This window comes from Motacilla alba, chromosome Z (genome assembly GCF_015832195.1).
Source record: "Motacilla alba alba isolate MOTALB_02 chromosome Z, Motacilla_alba_V1.0_pri, whole genome shotgun sequence".
Classification (NCBI taxonomy): Eukaryota; Metazoa; Chordata; class Aves; order Passeriformes; family Motacillidae; genus Motacilla; species Motacilla alba.
This window is the reverse complement of record NC_052046.1, coordinates 1,294,553-1,315,642: the sequence shown is the minus strand read 5'-3', so window position 1 is coordinate 1,315,642 and position 21,090 is coordinate 1,294,553. Positions and strand designations below refer to the sequence as shown.

General features: G+C 40.3%; 1 protein-coding gene across 9 annotated transcripts in view; it reads right to left on the bottom strand.

Moving 5' to 3' along the window:
• The window catches only part of DYM (dymeclin), a 209,227-nt gene that overhangs the window by 159,918 nt on the left and 28,219 nt on the right, over window positions 1-21,090 (bottom strand). For 5 of the 9 annotated variants that reach the window (XM_038125822.1, XM_038125824.1, XM_038125827.1 and 2 more), the window contains 4 exons: window positions 19,449-19,521; window positions 19,104-19,196; window positions 9,046-9,171; window positions 6,557-6,699 (listed from right to left, as the gene is read on the bottom strand). In XM_038125822.1, coding sequence (XP_037981750.1) covers window positions 6,557-6,699; window positions 9,046-9,171; window positions 19,104-19,196; window positions 19,449-19,521 — 435 coding nt within the window. The remainder of the gene's footprint in view (window positions 1-6,556; window positions 6,700-9,045; window positions 9,172-19,103; window positions 19,197-19,448; window positions 19,522-21,090) is intronic. The other 4 variants (XM_038125825.1, XM_038125826.1, XM_038125830.1 and 1 more) reach the window with 1 other exon arrangement.

Below are 21,090 nucleotides of genomic sequence, written 5' to 3'. Positions count from 1 at the left end.
AACATAACTGCTTTTTTCTTTTGCTGCTCAAGTTCATTTTTTTAACATAGCTGATTATTGACATTCTTTAATTATAAATATTGTCTATCTCAATTTCCATTGCCATAATTCTCTAGAGCTTAGAAGAATTTGGAAAGCAAGAAATACCTCCTTCTCAGCCACATAAAATTCCTTTTCTCTAGCCCTAATCCTTGCAAAATATCAACTTTTAAAACTTTGTTACAATACATCAGCTTGCTTCTTGGTTTCCTTTAACAAGCCATTTCCCCTAAAGAATTAAAGAAAAATCTTTTTTGAGCCAATAGGTTTCCTCTTCTCTTTTATAATGGGTTATTTGAAGCTGCTCAGGTTTTGGAATATCAGGATAAATGTCAGGGAGATAAATCACCAACACACCTCGTGAAACTTGCTGCTGCACTCTCAGTAAACAAGCTGAGACATATGGTTACAATTAGGGTTTGTATGACCACAGAAATCAGAAGCTCCAGTCATGAACCACAGCCTCACTGTGCTGTGCACTGATGGTCCCTGCTCCAAACAGCTGACAGGCTAGAGAGAGCTACAGCACAGCTCCCTGCACAACACAAGCTTGGGCAGTGCCAGGAAGACATCACAGAAAAGAGGCTTTACAGACTTTAAGAACACACAAGCCTCCACAACGTTAAGTATGAAAAATGTTGTCACTGTCACAAGGTTGCAGTGGTGGCACTGAAGGGTTCCCAAGAGCACTAGCCCCTCCAAAAATAAAAGAAAAACATACAGTTTCACAGAACGGGAAAATCTCAGAATGTGTAAAGGTGGAAGGGACCACAGTGGATCATCTGATCCCAGCTCCCTCCTGCAGCAGGGTCATCCCAGAGAAATGGCACAGGATTGTGTCCAGATGGTCTGGAATATCCCCAGCAAGGGAGACTCCACACTCCCTCTGGTATGTTTCGGTGCTCAGTCACTGCACAGGGAAGTTCTTCCTCAAGTCCAGGTGGATCTTCCTGGGCATCAGTTCCCCTGGTGCCATTGCTGGGTCACACAGAGCAGAGTCTGATCCATGCTCTGACACTTCCCTGCAGATACTGATGAGCCTCTTCAGAGTAAATTGAAGATTTCTCACAACTATCAAGCCCAGGAAATGACAGTACAAATTGCTCTTCTGAGAAAGAATGCTTTGCTGTCACTGCCATAAGAGTACATGCAAAGAGCAGAGCTCACAGAGCAAAGCCCAGGCTGCCTGTACAGCTACTTCTCACTAATGCTGGTTTACTATCAAAATAACTTTGGTGAAGCTAATAGGATTGATGAAGAATTTAATGGAATCTCAGGACGGTTTGAGTTGAAACAGGACTTTAAAAACCATCTCGTTCCATCCCCTGCCATGGGCATTCCATCCCCTGCCATGGACCTTCCACTGTCCCAGGCTGCTCCAAGCCCTGTCCAGCCTGGCCTGGGACACTGCCAGGGATGCAGGGACAGCCCCAGCTGCTCTGGGCACCCTGGGCCAGGGCCTGCCCACCCTCCCAGCCAGCAATTCCTGCCCAATATCCCATCTGGGCCTGCCCTCTGGCCCTGGGAAGCCATTGCCTGGCTGCTGGCCCTGCATGCCTTGTCCCCAGTGCCTGGGCAGCTCTCCTGGAGCCCCTGCAGGCCCTGGCAGGGGCTCGCAGGTGTCCCTGGAGCCTTCTCTGGTGCAGCTGAACAGCCCCAGCTGCATTATTATTTCTTAATTATAGTACAATTCTTCTGGTTTCAGATCCTTGTCATTCGAAGTCCCAAGAGCTTGGTGGAGCTGGGGCCAAATGCCACCAGAAGTGTTATTGCTGTATAAACATTCTATACTCTCACACCATTCAAATACACAAAGATGAATTACATTTCAAGAAACAGAACATACATGGCACAGTGTACATTAAAGGAAGTGTCCAAGAGCTCGACAGCGAGTACATCTCTGGTCTGCAGAGATACCTATCATACACAATGCATTTCTGTACCAACGTGATTAAGGCAGAAGGTGAGTTTTTGTCATAAGAAAGTGAAAACTCTCAAAGGCAACACCGAGGCACTGGTCAGGCAGCAGCAACCTAATTTCAAACCAGCTTCTGTGGTCCTTGTAGCACTCAAGCACAGATTTTGGGCAGGATGAAGCCACTCTGGCAGTTTGCTGTGCAGCTTTTGCAGTCTGCCCCTGCAGCTACACAACCAGAACACTCAACTATTTATTCTTAAAGTACCTGCGCTTGACCTGCAGCCACACACTTTGCTCTGTGTCAGGCACATTGTCACGGGAACTAAGTGAAAGATTAAAGACCTCGAAACTTCCTCAATCTTCCCATTCAGACAGGGGAAAATATCATAGTTACAGCATCAAGAGGATGACACTTACAGACTGTAAGCAAGAAGGAACACGAACAGACAGCACTGGAAAAGAAAGCTCAAATGTACATTTCCATTGTGGTGGGCATGAACAGGCAATTAAGCATTGACTAAGCACCAGAGACAGACACCAGATCTGTGACACATCACAAAAAGGATCTGGAAGGTAGAAGCAAGTAGAGTGAAGCATTTTTTAGCAGAAGTAAAAGTTGGTGAAATCATAGGAAGTAACAGACACATTGTTAGTATCTTTTTGTGTCTCTCTACTTTGATATATTTTAATGTAGATATTACAAATCAGGCTACACAAAACTGAAGATACATAACATAAAACACTAAACATTAATAAACAGTTTTCTTGTAAAGTTAAAAATTATCATTTAAATGCTTCTATTAACCAGAAAGTAGCACAAAAAATAGACAAAGCTATAGTGTATATAAATCACAGATGTACAACAGAGGTCTGATACCTTCAGGTATCCTAATGCTGAGTATCTATAATGCAGAGTAAAGCATACACTTGCCTGATATAACACCACTAATGGCCAGGAATATTACTCTAGTTCCAACCAAAGTATACAGACATGAGAAAACAAGCCACCACTGACCACTACACACTGAGTTCTGCAATTTCTATTAATGCTACAACAGTACATTTGTGTGGCAGATTAGTTATGATGATGACTTGGGTGATTAATGAAGCTGAATCCTGTTACTGACTCTGCTTTCGTTCCTCACAGATACAGCACTGTACCCCTCACATCTGTGAACACCCTAACAGCACAAACCAAGTCAATCAGATCCCACTGTTGCAGTAACTCCTTACTTCTGGCAGATGCATTAGTGTCTGGCGTTGTTTTTAATAGCAAAGTATAAACTGGATCAACTATTTCAAAGGAAACCATCTAAATTGACTTATTTTTCAACAGTCTTGAGTAGCACTATCGTTTCCCTGTCTTAGCACATCATCTGCTTGGCAGTTCCTCACTCTAACAAGGATTCTATTTTGCAGGCAATAAAATGACTAATTGAAAAAAAAATTGCTTGTCCACAAAAAGTTGTCTCAACTGAGTTGACTGTAGACTATGAATTGGCCAATGTTAACAAATCTCAACAAAAAAAGAAGAGGGAACTTAGAGCCAACAAAAAAACTTGGGTTTGAGGGTAAGTCGGTTCAATGTGCTTTGTGAACCAAGAATAATTAATTTCTGGTTTCCAATAAATGAGTTTCTAATATCTAAATTCTACTGCCATGCATATTAGTGTCATTTATGCTTCACAACACTGCCCCAGATCTAGCAGCACTTTACAATTACTGTGCACACCTACTGAAAGACCACAAAGACAAAGCAAAGTTGACTCAGTAGAGAAAAATCTCCTTTATGAAGTCACAAAAATAAATACCATTATTTTTCCCCTCCTTCCAAAACCACCATTGTTTCTTTAATTATTGGAGCATGACAGAATTGGCAGGACAATCCAATCCAGGTATTTTATATCCAGGATAGAAAAAGGTCCTTGGACAGAGGTAACCTGGATCCAATCAGAGGCCAAACCCAGAAATAATTGGTGTGAGGATGTTGGTTGTGTGGTTTCAGAGTTAAGGAAGCTCATGAGAGGAAGAAAAACAGGCTACGAAGGATGAGAAGCAGGAGAAGGTTAACTGTGGGAAAGGGTAAAATTCTGCTCATATCGTGTATAATTATCACTCCTGCTGAATCACAAGGAAGGAAAAGGAGGGTGGATCTAAAATACGGTGCTTGTAAGAGTTTGTTGATCTCCTGCTGCAGTGCAAGTGACTACAAAATAGGAATATATACATGGTAATTTAGATGACTGGGGTATCAAGTAAAATAATTAGCAAGTACAATAATTATTTTAGGCCTCAAAATGTCATATTAAAAATACCTTTTTAAAAACCAGGTTCCTGTTTCCTTTCATCCTAAGTAGATTTTATTTAGACTATTTCAGTAAACTTACTTTAAGCATTATGTGGTATTTAAAAGGCACTAAGCAACACAGAAGTGAGTTTTCAATTCTTCCATTCTTCATTCAATTTCTATCATGTAAAGATTACAAAACACACAAAAGTAAGACAATACAGAAATCACACCAAAGTTTTCCACAGCTGTTCATTGCTCAAAATTCCCTTTTGTTCCCTAACAGACTATCACCTTGTGTTGCTGCATCTTCATTTGTGTTGCATTCTATCCATGTACCTAAGGCTACATGAACCAAAGTACTGATTTGAAAAGAGTTAATTCAGAGGTAAGACAGGCAAATATGCCATTTACTCTACAATCCTACGGTGCCCACATTTCACCTGTAGTCCAACATCATATATAGGCAAATAATTTTCAAAAAATCTCGAGTAACTGTCTGGGCACGGATAGAAAAAACATTTCTGTTTTTTAACAGCATGTGGTACACCTTTTTTCCCTTTTCCCAGGCAGGAAACTAGAAAGCTCTTTAAAAAGGCTCCTCTTCTTAAAGCTTTAAATGAAGACACTTAATTTGCTGGGCTAAGAGATGGCACTTCAGGTACTCATGAAAGAAGCAAGAAAACAAGCGTAGGCGTATGCCAAGGTAGTTGCTAAGGGAATGGTTCAAGAGGAGTGAAGGAGGAGGGAGTGTAGGAAGAGACAAGAACAGATGTAGGCTGAAGTCTTAAGAGTTTGCATTAAGAAATGGAAACTTAATATACAACGAGTAAAAAGTCATGGGGGATATCATGTAGAAGTGTTACAGAGGGAGGCTCGAGTGGTGGCAATATGGATGGATTTACAACTCAGTTAAGTAACAGAAGACAGGAAGAAGTGTTTTGCCTGTGGCAGCACTGAGACAGAAAGACACTAGAGAGATCAGAACTAATAATAACATAAATAGCAGCAATTATTCAGGTAATAATATGTACCAAAATATGCAGCAAAAACTGAAAAACTACAAACCAGATACTGAAAAGTGCTTCAGAAAAACATGTTAAGAGCAATTTCTCCTTGCAATTGAAACGAAGGAAAAGAATATACCTGATGGGATTCTCGAATAAAACACTGCAAGGAACAATTTAATTAATCTGGCGTGCGTGTAAGTGAATCGCAAACCGAGCCACTACTTTGCGCTGGGTTTGGGATAGGGACACAAGCCAGGCGCGGCCCCGTGAGGGTGTAGCCCGGAGCGCAGAAGGAGCTGTGTGCAGCAGCCGTGCGCTTTTGCTGCCGCCGTGAGGAGGGACGCGGGCACTGCCTCCGACTGCAAATTCTGGCAGACCCCTTGCGGCCTGAACTTTAATATTCCCTCAGGAGGCTGCCAGCGAATTGATTTCACAAAAGAGCTAAATAAATAGTATCGGTTTTAACAGCAACTGACTTGCAAAGTGTTCTCTAGTTTATCGGGGAGAAAGAAAATAATATCTACCTTTGCTGTTAGCACTGTATTATGTTTTATTCTCATTCAGTGGGACAGAAAAAACCTCTAGAACAGATTTTTATATACCAGTAAAGCACATCTGGTGTGGGGAAGGGAGCAGCCACCAACCAAAACAGAGTGTATAGTATAACAAAAATGAGAAACCTTTTTCTGAACAACAAATGGCATCAAGTCTTTGCTATTCTTCAGGCAGTATTTCTCTACAGCAAACAGTCTGGGAAAGGTCAGAATCTAGTCATACTTATCAGGAAAAAACATTAGTCAACTTACTGGAAAAGGCACAATATGTTAGAAAAATTCCTATCTAGGCTGCTCCCTTACATCAAAGAACCCTTCTAGGAGGGACCCCTTGGGACCACCTAGCCCAACCTTTTGCTCAAGCACAGCCACAGAGCAGGTAACCACATGCACAGAGTAATTGTAAAGAATAAAATGTGCACATAAAACCATTTCTTGCAACACTTTAAGTAACCTGAAGTATGTGATTCATCAAATAGGGCATTACTTGCTTGGTTGAGGGTTTTTTAATGTGTCAGTAAAAAAACCAGGGGCGAGGTGATACTTTTACCATCTGCTGTCCTGCAGGTATAATTGCTTCAGATTCTAACATGTCTCAAGATGGGCCGTGCAGGCCTGTGGACAGCTTTTCTACACTGGTATCACTTGCTGAAAAAGAAATGGGCTACAGGTGTGTCTGCAAGAGAGGGCACACAGAAGGCAATACTTCATATGGTCTGAAGTACAATTTATAGAAAATCAGACTCACTTGCCACCCCAGATGCAATTCCATAGAGCAGTCCTCCTCCATCTGTTTGCTGCTGAAAGACGTGGGCCCCTGGAGGAGGGCTTCTTTCTTGTCTAATGAAATTATACAGCAAAGTTTTCACAAGTCTGCTGGTGTATGGGAGACTGGAAAAAAAAAAAAATTTAGTTGGCTCACAACTCACAAAAACTGGCACAACAAAGTCCAGGTAGGGTGCAAACGCTAGTGCTTGTCATTAAAGATGGTCAGTAACTCTCTCATGTGCTGACCAGACTGGAAAAGAACAGCAAGGTCTTGCCCATGCAAAGCTGCCCAGACTTCAGCAAGGGTCCGAAGGAGCATTATCCACAGCAGCATCATGAAAACTTTTGGTTTTGTTTTTTTTTTTTTTTAAATACTACTTTTAAATAAACCATTTATTTTGTAGAATCATTGTATTCACTTGCCTCAAGACACAACTGGAAAAGCATTGATGCAATGGAAAGGAATACAGTATTTTTTCAATTTTCACTCCATGATCTAGTAACATGGAACAGGTACCAACAGCATCTCTCCACACCCACAAGATTTTTGTCTGTGTGTGCAGCTCAGAACCAATCTTAAACACCTTTTAATACCTCAAGGATAATATAACTCTAGGAATTTGCAAAGACCAATGAAACAACCAACCTCACACCAGTGAATGTGAAAAATGCCAGCAGAATTTCTAGGGTTTAACTAGAAGTTTACAGTATTCCAAAATGGAGTAGCATTTCCACAAAAGCAAACAGCTGGCTCCCATTCCCATCTGATTTAGAGCTGAAAAGAAGGAGCTCTGTTAGCATGGACCCTCTGACCATCTATAGAATCCCAGAAGGTGAGGACCTAATGTGCATGTCCCAAACACCAACAGCTGCATGGTGTGGAGCCAACCAAGGATTTTTGGGAATAACAAACAAGGGCTTGGTAGAAACACACCAGAGGAGGACCAGGAGGTGGCTGGATGAAGGGGCCATATGGAGGCAGGGCAGCGTTTTCTGGGACAAACCTCCTGGTGGTGGCTCCTGCAGAAAAGCACAGGGGGGAACGAGCCCATCCAAGCCCAAAGCCAAGCCCAAAGCCTCCAACCCGTTTTCAGAAAGGTCTGAAAGAACCCCTGGGAATGAGAACTGACTTGCACAAAAAGTGGGAAACTTCTCCCCAGGGAGTGGAAGATTTAAATGAGCCCCATGAAACCCAGGGCCCCAGGACATCCCATCAGCTGGATCCACACAGGAGTCAGGACTGCCGAGCTCTCTTTTTTTTTCTTCCTTTCTCTCTCCCCTTCTTTGATCCAATACTCTCTCTCTCTCTCCCCCTCTCTCTCTGTGTCTCTCTCTTTCTCCCCTTACAGCCCCCCCCACCTTTATCCAAACCCCACTGTGCTTACACTGGGATATCAGGCACAAAGTGTTTTCCATGCCAAGCGTGTAATTTATTAATAAAACTTGGCAGATCCTCTGACTTTTGTCATTCCTTTTGATCATGAACATCTACAAATCCTGCGTGCTTCTCTCTCCTTAGGGATGGGATGTCACACCAGTACCACTCCACCTGTTCACATTGCTCTCGATTCCCAGCCACCAAATTCCTATGTCTCTCTCCAGAGGTCAGGCTCCTCCTACTCCCAAATCAGATGTCTTAGACCACATACTAAGTCTTCCCCCGAACATTCCCCATTTTCCCCCAAACCCTCGATTCCTTCAGTCCAGAGACTGAAGCACCAGGATACCCCACACATCCTGAGGCTCTGGCTCTATCCTGTTGATGTTTCAGGCTGAAGTCTGCCCTGTGCTCCAAGCTGAGACTCGCTCCTTTCCCTGCATGTCAGAGTAGTATCAGTCTCTTACACCTAGCAGAAACTTCAGGAAACCAGAGAATAAATACATTTATGAGAAATCTGCCCACATGGAACTTGCAGCTGAAAGAGGATGAATGGGAGCCTGACTAAAATGCATGTAAGCCACCGTGAAAGCGCTTGAACACAACCACCAACTTGCCATAACAAGTGGTATTACTCACACAACCAAGCCTATCCCCAGCTACGTGCTCCCTTCAGCTCAGCACAGCATGTGTCTTCATCTTTCCAAGGACTGCTGCTTATCTGGATGGCAAGAAAGCACTAGCATTTCTGGGACCTGAAATGCTGCAGTGCTACAAGACTCATTGCTGAATCAAAAAACTATCCTGAAAAAGATAGTTTTAAATACTGTTTTAAGTTAATGAAATTACCCTCAAAATAAAAAAATTATTTCCAGATTAGTTTTACTGAAGTCTGGGCTGTGAGATTTCCACCCAGATCCCTCCAAGAGCCTTTACAGACGTTTGCTTTTGTGATCTCTTTTGTTCTGAGCAGAACAAATTTTCTATCAAGATAACATTTTGCTGCCTTCTGTTTTCAGGTACAAACAACCTAAAGAAGCCACCAGCAGCGTTTGCTTTGCCCTTAGGCAGCACCCCAGAGCAGGACATACCATCGACCATGCATCAGGTATCTGTGAATGATGCTCTCTCGCAGAATCTCTTTGTGGAATAATTGGCAGGAGAGGAACACAATGAGAGTTGTCACGGCTTCCAAGGAAATGCTGTATGTAATATCTCTGCAGAATAAAGGGAAAAGTACGGAGATTAATCTACTGGGTTGTTTACAAGCAGATTTCCAAGAATACTTGGTCGCTTCACCTGATGTTATACACTGTGTAGCACAGAGAGTTTCAACTGGGAACATGTAAACAACAAATTCAAGAAACTTAGAATCATTTCATACCAAAAATGGGTGTTTTTCCCAGAAATAAACACTTTTTTCATACACCAAAGGACAAAACAATATAAGAAGAGGTATTGCTCATGGCACTCAAGTTGCAATTGATAGATTATACTTCTTTCTCAAAACAGTAAGTACCTGTCAGAAGCGTGTCCTTTGTACTATTAAACAAAATTGTCACAAAACCATCATGCTAAGTGAGGGAATGAATGTCCAGCTAGCCCAACACAGCTCCATCTGCCAAGGAAACTGGATCCCTACGAGAAGAATGTAATATACAACTGCCAGCTCAAGTGTACAAAACACTCAGAGTATCAGGACACCATATACACTGCTCAGTTTTAAATGGTATTTTTGAGGTAACAGGGAAGTAGAAAGTTTCAAGGTATTACAAGGTATTCAAGATAATCACTAAGAATGAGCTGCAGTGCTTAAATACAGACACCAGACAGTTCAGCACAGTTCATTTAGCTCAGGCTGATTAGGAAAGGCTGTGCAGCAGAACAGATGACAGGCACACATTAAAAGTATCTTGTGCTTTCTGTTCCCACCTCTGCCTATAATGACTTTGTTACAAATCTTGTTTTTAAAAGGGAGAGAAAAACGTCATTTGCCTCCTAAATCCGTAACAAATTGCAGACTGCAAGAAACCTTTTAAAACACAATGAACTAACTTGGACATGAACCACTATCATTCTCACTTTCAACCCAAGACCATTTTTACATCCTCCAAAATGAGGTACTTCATTGGGTGCAACAGCACCACCCTGCAGTTTGCCAGAAATATTGTTATCAAGTATTGTTATTGTTACCACAAGTCCTTTCAATGCTTCTCCCACTGTCACTATGTAATTTCCACATTATGCTTCCCAACCCAGTATTGCTAAGTTACAGTGGTTTCTCTGCAACAGTTATCAAGGTTTTCTCACCTGGGACCTTCTACAAATTCAAAATCTGTTTATTATTGTCAAATGCAAATATTTAATAGTACCTCTATTTAAGATCTTTAAAAAATCAAAACACCAAAGAACAAATCAGCATCTATGTTGCTTAATCAATGGTGCTAAATTTTTCTTTGTTACAATGTCACCTTCCAAAAATTTTATTATCAACAGTTAGAACATGTATAAGCATAAAACTAAGTGCCCTTTCAAACAATGATGACTTGAAAACTACAGTGGAATCTCCCAAAACAAACAAATTAACCCCAGAAAGGACTAGATTTTCCCTGGTCTCAGGATCAGAGCTCACTAAAATACACAGCATTTTATTTAGAAGAAATCAGTCTAATTTTTAACACAATCAAATAGCTTAATATTCTCAAGTGTGCTGCCAGATATGCTGTAAACAACACACGTTACTGTCAAGTGTGAAAACAAGAATTTCAAGCATCACAATGCAGAGACAGCTTAAGTTAAGCTCTTCTGCAGCAGCTCCAGGCCCGAGTTTCTCCAGAGTGCAGTTATTTACTCAAAGCCAACAGCAAACTGGAATCACAATTTCCTGGATCACAATCCACAGAACTGTATCACCTCTCATACAAAAATGTTTTTTTAAAATGAAGGTTGTGCATATTCACTGTTTTTTATTTTCACTCACTTCATTTGAGCATTTGAACCCCAAACATTTGAAGTTACGGGTTGGGAAAGGACATACTGCCCAAGTAACATTTTCCTGAAAATCATGATGTCCTTTTGAATTACTTTTACTCTCTGCAAGTTACCTGACTTTTTGCCCACTCCTGAGGAAGTTCGCCAGTGTAAATGCTGATAATTAGATCAGGCCAGAGGTTACACTCTGATCTGGTTCCACTGCAAATTCATCTGAGCCAGAAGCAAGGCTGCACTAGGAACAGCACCTGCTCCCTCTCCAAACCAGAGAAGCTGTGCAATCCGCCACCCACACACATCCCAAGCAAAGCAAAGAGGACTTAAATACATACATAACATCAACTATCAAATATTCAGCCACCAGTAAAAAAAAAAACTGAGAAATGTTTTTCTATCAAAATAAAAGCAACAGTTTGGGAAAATACTTTTTTGATATTATCAGAGAAACATTCAGAAACTTATCATTATGACAACAGCTGAGAATACAAGAACAATATCTCCCACCCCAGGGTGATGAATGAAAAGTGTAATAACTTCATGACATACTACAGCATGCACTGGGTCACTATTGAAGAAAGGAAACAAATTTTGGGTCTAGTATACTTTTTCTCCATTTCAATCATTAATTCATTTATTTTTATTATAACCCACACAAGTGGAATAGCAAATTTGAGGAAACATTACAAAATAATTTTTGTTTTGATAAGAATCAGCATAAAAAATAAACTAAGAGATTACTGTAGTGTATTAAGGAAAAAAAATCTGCTTTCAATATTCTTATATAACTCAGATAAAAAAAAAAAAAAAACAACCAAAAAAACCCAGAAAGGTAAATTCAAGCAGTCCCACTTAGTGAGCTATTCTCATTTTATCTAAGTTCAAAACCCAGACAGGGCACATTTAACTGTAGAAATACTCCACTCAAACCTGTAGAATTTGTTCAAATTAAATCTGCTCTGACATAAATACAAGCAGGGTCCTGATATCTGGGGTAACCCCTCAGGTCCAGTCACCCTTAACTTATCAGCACAAGGACAAAGCTTCAGAGCAGCATTATTTTCTCCACCAAGGGTCAAATGAATGGTTTTCTGAAACTCAGGCATTTCTAAAGGATCACAAGAACTACCAGGAACCTCTTTCAACTTCAAAGAACACATTGTTTATTTATATTGAGAGACTATATAATAGGGGATCTTGGTTTTGATTTTTTTTTTATTCAAAGCTATCAGTCATATAGAATGACTTTACATGGAATTTATGCTGATCTTCAACTTCCCCTGAAAACTGTTTGCTTGCAGATAAGGAGGAAACTAGAAATAATGAACTCATGTATCAATTACATGTCAAAATTATTTAGCTACTTCTTTCAGAAAGCCAGAATAACTGCAAGTTGTTTTGAGCTTCTGTGGCTTTTTTTTTCCTTCTCAAGTGTTGCAAAACAAATAAAAAATCTACAGACAGAGCTCAAGTTCTGTGTAACGGACTTCATAAAACAATGTACCAAAACATGCAGAGGTCTTCTCTTTCTCCTCTTTTGGATTTTCTCTTTTGGCGATTCATTAGTTATTCTCAATTTTTTCATCTTATTCTCTCTCTCCCCTTTCCAAAGAGAGATATATTCCCATACCAGGTAGATAAGTTAGCAGATACTACAGGTCTGTCTCTCAAAAGACATCTCAAGAAACGCACATCTTTCACACGGAAAGAATCTGAGATAGACTGAAGTCTAGAACTCAAGGCAATCATTTCTGTCCTGCATTTGGGTTCTCCTCTTATCCCAGGCAGCTGTCCTCCTGGTACCATACCTCGTATGCAGTGACATCCTCGGACTGGATGGAGCAGGCCCAGGTTCTCCCATGTGACACCCGAGCTAAAATTGATTTCTGGCAACAAACCTTATGGATAAACATGTACTCTCTGAAGAAAAGACACATCATGCTATATCTATCCGAGATCATGCTGAATTATGGATTCTTCATAGAATGAGGAGCTCCAAAATGCAAGATTCCCTGATCCTAGCATAATAAATGTGTGTATTTAACACGTGTTTGGTGGCTACATCTCAATGAAAAACTGATAAATCAATGGATTCCTTCCAAAATGAAATGATGCCAGATCATTTCAATAAAAATTTTTAAATTAAACAACTAAAGAGTTGAATGATTTATAATCATAAATAAATCAGTAATTGTTAGATAACAACTTATTAAACAAAAAGACAAAAATTAGAATAACAGAATGGTTTGGGTTGGGAGGCACCTTGAAGCTCATCCAGTCCCATTCCTTGCCATGGGCAGGGACACCTTACATTGTCCCATGGTGCTCCAAGCCCTGTCCAGCCTGGCCTTGGACACTTCCAGGGATTTAAAGTCCACAACCTCTGGGAAATAAATTCTACTGAGTCAGACCACAGTCTGTTTTAATCTGCGCTGTCAGGTAGGTAACAGAGATCCTGAGCTCTGGGACCTCTACAGCTGCTTTAAAGCAGCACTGCATTTACACATATAGTAGTACTGCTTTAGAAGAAATTGGTACAGTACCTAATTCTTCCAAGACATGGACTGGAGAGAATATCACTTCTCTTCTGGTCTTCCACCAAGAACATACATTTCAGTTTATTTATTTTATTTATTAACTTTGGTGGCAAACTTGTAAGTTAGAACCATCAAATCCTAGGCTGGTTTGTTTCAGAAAGGACCTCAAAGCTCATCCTGACACAGACAGGAACACCTTCTGCTAGATCAGGTCACTCCAAGCCCCGTCCAACCTTAGCCCAAATACTGTTCCCAAATGATGCAATCACCCCACACAGAACAAGAACTATGGTCCTGTTAAAACCACAACTTCCCAGTATCCTGGCATCTGCTTTATCCATTCAAAACCATGTGGATGACCTCCTGTCAGCATCACCTACCAAGAACTTCAACAATCTACTTATGTGTCCCCATCCTGCTGCTGCTGGCTTCTCTCCAAGGCCAAGCACTGCTCACAAGTGCTTTCTGTGCTCCCAATCATTCAGCTTTGTTCCCTGCCTGTGAGAGAGAGGTCTGTGACAGAGGAACCAAGGTGAAGCATAGAGGCACCATAGAGGAAAATCTCAGCTACAAACTCCAATTAACACTCTGAAGGCACATGCTGTTGTAAACACTTTAATTACTCAGTGAAATGCAGCTATTTCTATATCAGCACACAGAGGCTGAGAGCTCATAAATGATTTCACACCTACAGAGCAAACAGCCTGAACAGTCAGGAACCAAACTCCAAATCTCAACTCCCACCCCTAGACCAAGCCCCCTCCCTGTTCAAATATTTTCCTGAACTTTCACCCAGCCAGAGCTGTCTATCCGAGTATTAAAAGGTTAAAAGGTAACCCATTTTCTAATTTAGGAGAGTTGCCAAAAGGGCTGATTCATACAAAAAGTCTCAAATCATACAGGAACCAGGTTTCATTTCCCTGCTTCCTGAGGGCCCACCAGAAAGGTGAAAGAGGAGTCACCACAGAGAATAGAATCAGTTTTGAAAACTGAAAAGCAAGTACAATATCTGGCTATCAGTCTCAGGATACAAGTACAACAACTCAAAGAGAACATAATCTTTCCTCTTGGAAACACTCCTAATTTTACACTCACTGATGGCACATATGCACTGTGGCAGCTGATAATGCTCTACACTCATTACAGCTGACTCCAAACATTTGGGAGATGTCCCAAGGGGGCACTCAGCAAACACTGACTGGAAGCAGAAAGCATCCCTGACATTTCGTACTGCATCTCCCCCACGCTGGGCATTCTCAACGGGGAGAAAAATAGGGTGAAAGAACAAAAACTCCCAGAATGGTTGGGGTTGGAAGGACTTTAAAAATCGTCTCATTCCATCCCCCTGCCATGGGCAGGGACACTTTCCACTGTCCCAGGCTGCTCCAAGCCCCATCCAGCCTGGCCCGGGACACTGCCAGGGATGCAGGGACAGCCCCAGCTGCTCTGGGCACCCTGGGCTAGGGCCTGCCCACCCTCCCAGCCAGCAATTCCTGCCCAATATCCCATCTGGGCCTGCCCTCTGGCCCTGGGAAGCCATTGCCTGGCTGCTGGCCCTGCATGCCTTGTCCCCAGTGCCTGGGCAGCTCTCCTGGAGCCCCTGCAGGCCCTGGCAGGGGCTCGCAGGTGTCCCTGGAGCCTTCTCTGGTGCAGCTGAACAGCCCCAGCTGTGCCAGGCTGGCTGCAGAGCAGAGGGGCTCAGCCCTGGCAGCATCAACAATATGGAAATACGCTAAAGGTAGTAACTAAAGGATTAACATGACTTGAGAGCCTTTTCTCACAGACCTGTTCCTAAACCATCTGAGACTATGCGACTGTGTATATTGTCACCTCACTGATATTTATTTCTTCCCGCTACAGATTAAAAATCCTAGAAGAAATTCTGGACTTCTAAATGTTGCACAGAAGCTGTACTATTCTCCATTTACTTTTCATATCACCATGTCTTGTTACTAATATCCACTGAAATTAATTAAAATACATTACTTTTCAAACAACAGAACACAAGGGAGCAGCCCAAATTCCTTTAGAAATGGACAGCTGCAGAGACTCCCAGGTGTAGCTTCCAAACCCCAGGGAAGAGGAGATGACCCAGGTGATCAAACAACTACATTAGACCATCAGAGCCAGACCACAGGAATCACATCCTGCACTTCAGTGATGCAGCCTAAGTGAAAGGCAGACCTGCTCCACAGCCTCTCTCTGTCTTTGCTGTTGAGACCCAAATACCTGCAACCAGAGGTTTTTCAACACCCATCATGTTTTGTGAAAGGAGGGCTGAAAACCATATATGAAAGCAGATTATTAGGAATATGTCACACAGCACAGTGTATGAAAAAACTGTACAGACCTCTGATACTGTGCTTTGAGGTGAGGAAGTTTGTTACAAATTAAAGCACACCTAGTGAACAGATAGGTCATAGAATAATACTGATCTAATTCTAAAATAAAAACTAAACTAGACCAGAGTAAGGCTATGTGATACAGATAAAGGTTCTCCTACCACCCCAAGGTGCAGCAGCAAATAAAACTCCCTTTATATGAATCAACTCCCTCCTAAACAGAGCACAATGGTCTTAAACTTCATGGCTCTTCAAAGTGAAGCAACACAAATCTCTCTCAGTTTGGATGTTTTGGCTACCTTCAACCTCCGTTTCAACAGATGGAAGTTCGCCTTTGATGATTAGACAAAGTTGCCAAAAATGCAAAAGTCACATGTTTTCCAAATAATGGCGCTACTACAATCTTGATGAAAATTCCTTGAATAGACTCTTTTTCTAAAGAACTATTCTGACCTATTCTTTTGAGAGTAACAAAAATAATTAAAATGTGGCACTCCTGAGCTAGAACAGAAAACATTTCTTAATCTCTTTGCTGCTCACTGGCAAAAAAGAAAGCCTAAACATTTCTCATCATCTGTACATGGCACCTTTCCTACACTGCAGTTATTCTGTAAAGCTTTATAATCGATTATATTGCCTTTCCTCCTCCTCCTACATTTGACTTTTAAGCTCCCATAAAATGCAGCGAGCATCCCTAAATGAGTCAAAACTTTATCAACATTTAAATTCTATCAACATTGTCAACATTTAAATGTTGTCAACATTGTCAACATTTCCAAACAGCTACGACTGCACCGTAAAACAACCATAACTAGAGAAAATAAGGGAATGTAATAGAAATATCAGCTAACTTGTACTGGCACCACAGGGTGCTTCTTAGGAGTGATGTAACTAGATCACAGTATTTCATTTTTCCTCCACATGCATTTATAGTTTTTAATGAAGTGAAAATGCACTGATAACAACCAGATGTGCAGTTATGGATACCAGCTCTTAACAAGCTGCTGAAAGAAGCCTTTATAATTTAAAGCTTTGGGAGCAACATCCTGCAACAAAACCCTAGCAATAGTTTCTACGTAGCAGTCATACAATTAAATACTAACATTGTATCTTTTTGCCGACTATGCAGTTCGAATAGTTAGTGTACACTCTTGAGTGCTAACATTAGCAAAAGCAAAGAAAAAGCAGAGTATCCATAGCAGACCCAAGGGAACCATAAATCAAACATCAACATATGGTAACACAAGGGTTATAAGGGACTGCACAAGTCTAATTGTTGAAAACTGTATTTCGTATAAAATTAAACCTGAAACCTTTATCCCTGGAATTTTGTTCAATGCAGAACAGTCTGTTTTTCAGAAAGGTAATTCAAGATATTTTAATAACTCTCAGACACAGCACCACAATGTTGCAGAGTCCCAGAGTACCTACTGCAACCTATTTCTGCCTTAAAGCACATTTGTCTTTTCCAATACAAACTAACTTTGAGAATGATTTTCTTAAATTCCCTGTAAAAAACTGAGACACTTCCAGAAATCCTCTGCCTCCCAGAGAGGCTCTGCAGCATTTCCTAACAAAAAAAAAAAAAAAAAAAAAAAAAAAAAAAAAAAAAAGTTTCATAATAAGGGATGGAGATTTGACATTTATCTTCTTGTTCTCTCACAGGTGATCCTGAGTTCTGACACAGAGATCATTACGAGTGTGAATATTTTATGTATTCCACTCAATCTAGTCCTTGCCCAAATTCACATACTAGGCTTGCAGCTCTCTTGATTCATTCCAGCTAAAGACAAAAATGGACTACGACCTTGAAACAAAACAGGGAAAGAATCTCTATGATATCTGCCAGGGAGAGAGAGGGAAGCAAGTACACTCACTATGAAAACAATCCTGATCACTCTCTTGAACAAAATTAATAAAAAAGTAATACCTTGTAACACCTTTTTGAAGAACATAGGTGGATTGTGTATTAGAGAATGCAAGTTCTCTCTTTCCCCTACCTATTTCCCTTTCGACGATATGGGGACAAAATTCTTAGTTGAGGTATTAACACATTGTTAAACATATTCTAGTGACAAATGATTAACAAAACATTAATATATATTTTTGTAAGTGTTAGTATTTATTAGCAATCAGCAACATGTTGTTTCAGGAGAAGTTTAGCTAAAAGAGCTTATTTCACCAAAAAAAAACAACCAACCACAAAACAAAAATCTTCTCCATCTATCTCTTATGAAATCTAAGTTTTTGATATAGTTGAATTATGGACGGGCTTCATAATTTTCTTTTTAAATAAGCCATTTTAGCATTAGGTTTTATAGTAATCTAAGTGCTTTCAGCACCTGCTTCCACTTGCAGCAACCAGATTCACACAGAAACAGAGCTGCTGAGAGGTTCAGTAGTGGAAGTGGGTGAGGAACTATCATGCTGGTGTATTTTCTCCTGCTGGAAAGGCATTATGAAGGATACTGGACTACACACGGCTACTTCCAAGAAAGAAAAATAAAACCCTGCAGGATTTATGAACTTGCCCGTATATCACAGTCCTCTCAGCCCTTTGTACTTCCTCTAATCCGCTCCAAACAAAGCGTGTATGTGTTCCAGGAAGTCCTGACAAGCTCTGTGGAATGACACTTTGAATCACACCACTAATTCTTTACACTCTACCTACACAAATCCCTCGTGTTAACGTTGACAGAGCTGCATTTAATGACAGCAATGTTTCAAAAAACATTGCATCTCTGTCAGTTTTCCAACCAAAAGAACAATCCCAGCTACGAGATAGCAGGGTTCTATACTGTAACAGACAATCTGAAACTCCTCCAAAGCTGCCCTGCTTCAGCTGGGGTGCTGCATTTTAGACACAGACCACAATGCAATTTAACACTAAAGACACTGCTCACTCTACCTTCAGTACAGTTTATCACGGGGAAAATAGTCAAAACTCATCAGAACACTTCCACAAAAGTGAAAGAACATTTTTTTTTCCAAAGAACAAAGCATGCTCTCCTACATAAAACACTGAAGTGTGCTTTACGACACATTTCCCAACAAGACGTGGAATCAACATTTCTCAAATACAACAGATGCATGACAAAAAGCCATGTAAACAAATCTGGAGATCTACAGAAACATTCCACTTATTAATTTCTCTTGTCCCTTCTTCAGACATCAATTCACTGGAATTTTATAAATCAGTATTGAATAGCACAGTATGATTTATTTTCAATTTAAACCCCCACAGAACTGCAGAAGAACTTTAGTTTTCATCTTACTGCATACCCCAGAGCTGAAGTGACACCTCCACTGTACCTTCCCCTGTACCATGAGCACAACCATTTCCACCAGTTACTGTCTGTGTGCTGACAGGGGTACCTGAAACAAACGGAATAACTTCTGTTGATGGTTTGAACTGGGTGTGAGACGTTCATCATGTACTTCTTCCAACAGAATATTCAGGGCTGGCACTGTCAGCAGCTTATCATTATCTGTACTGCTCCATCACATGGAACATTCAAATACAACTATTTAAACATTATAAAGCCATTATTACAAGCTTCATAGTTTCTCAAATGCTCAGTTTATAAAAGAAGACTAAGTAAAAAAAAAAAAAAAAAGCCTACTTACAAGAGGGGAATTTCAACAATGAGCTGGATGAGGCAACACAGCAACTCTTCTATAAGGTCTTCACACTCTGCTCCTAAAAAACAAACACAGCAAAGGATTTCTGGGTTTTCAAATACAAAAACAAAGCAAGGATTCAAACTCACAAATGCAGATGATCAATATCTTAATTAAGGAACAAACACGAACAGTTCTAGCTATTAAAGGAGATAGGATTTTTTTCCTAAAACAGAAAACACTTGAGATTACTAACAGAGAAAATGGTGATGCCTTCTCTTTTTTACATAAAAAGTAACTAATAACAACTGCATAAATTAAATGAGATGTTGGTACTGTGGGAATGTGCTAATATTTAGCACATCAAGCCTTCCTTTACTATTCACAGAAGACCACATTAAACAGTGTTAGTACTAACAGCTGAACTAATCACTGGTGACTTCTCACTGGTCCACAGCTAAATGTTCCTTCAAAATTCCCGCACTTCACATATTTTCCTACTCCGTTTTTTCAAACCCAAGTGAAGAATAATCAGACAGTGTCATTTGTCTACTATTCACTGAGCAACATTATAAAACAATGTCAAAAGAATGTAGCTACTGAGCATGTCTCTGCTGCTCTAGAGAAATATAGATACAATGTTTTTGTGGAAACATATTTATTAATTGAGGAAGTTTTACACATTTCAATGACAAGCTTGTGCATTTTAAGGGAACAGAAATCATTCTCTAGTCATATACAATGTGATAAAATGCATGCAGTGATTCAGAATTATCAAAAAACTTGCAACTATTCTAAGCAATAAAACTGCTCATATTTTACATCAGTAATTTTTAAAAGCAACTGTAACAAAATACTTTCAAGACTCATTGAGGAAAAAAAACCACTTGAAGTCATCATATAATACTAAAAACCCCAGAAGATAAATCTCTTGGCTCATCAGGATTTATTCTGCTTTCAAAAATTAAATTATGATGAGAAACCTACAACATCATAAAGAGGTGGAGGGTTTTATAGCACTGAATGGCTTAAGAGTGGCATAGCTGATCCCCTGCATCACAGCATTGCAGCACAATAATTACCCAAATGCCTGTTTATTTTGTATTTTCAAATAAATAAGTCCTGCCATAAACACAGCTTTATAGCCAGGTTACAGAGGTGTTACTCTGCTTAACTCAAGTTTGTTCTTGAATACAGAACTCAATTTTAAGAAGCACACCAGAGGGAATATTCACTATAAAGCAAAATTATTTCTTTCCACAATCAGTTTATTAAAAACACATTAAAAATTGTCACCTAGTGAACTGCACATTCTAAAGGAAATCAGTTTTTTATCACGGAAACGTGGTTTCCTTTATATAGAATCCCCCATGAGTAACACAATGCAGCTCCTGTTAGTAAAACCAAGAACTGCTCAGAGTATTTAACCTTGGACAGAAACCACAGCCAATAACGGAGCACAGATAATATATTCTAAAGTAACTTGAATGTGACATTTTCCTAAGGCTTTCTGAACCTAGAAAATGCTTATAAAGCAAGACTGCTACTAGTTCCTGACAGGTACCTAGTTTTTCTCCTAACAGAAGAAAGTGAGAAGAAAAAGGTTAAAAAAGTGAGAGCATTTTTAAAACATAAATTTTTCTGCCAT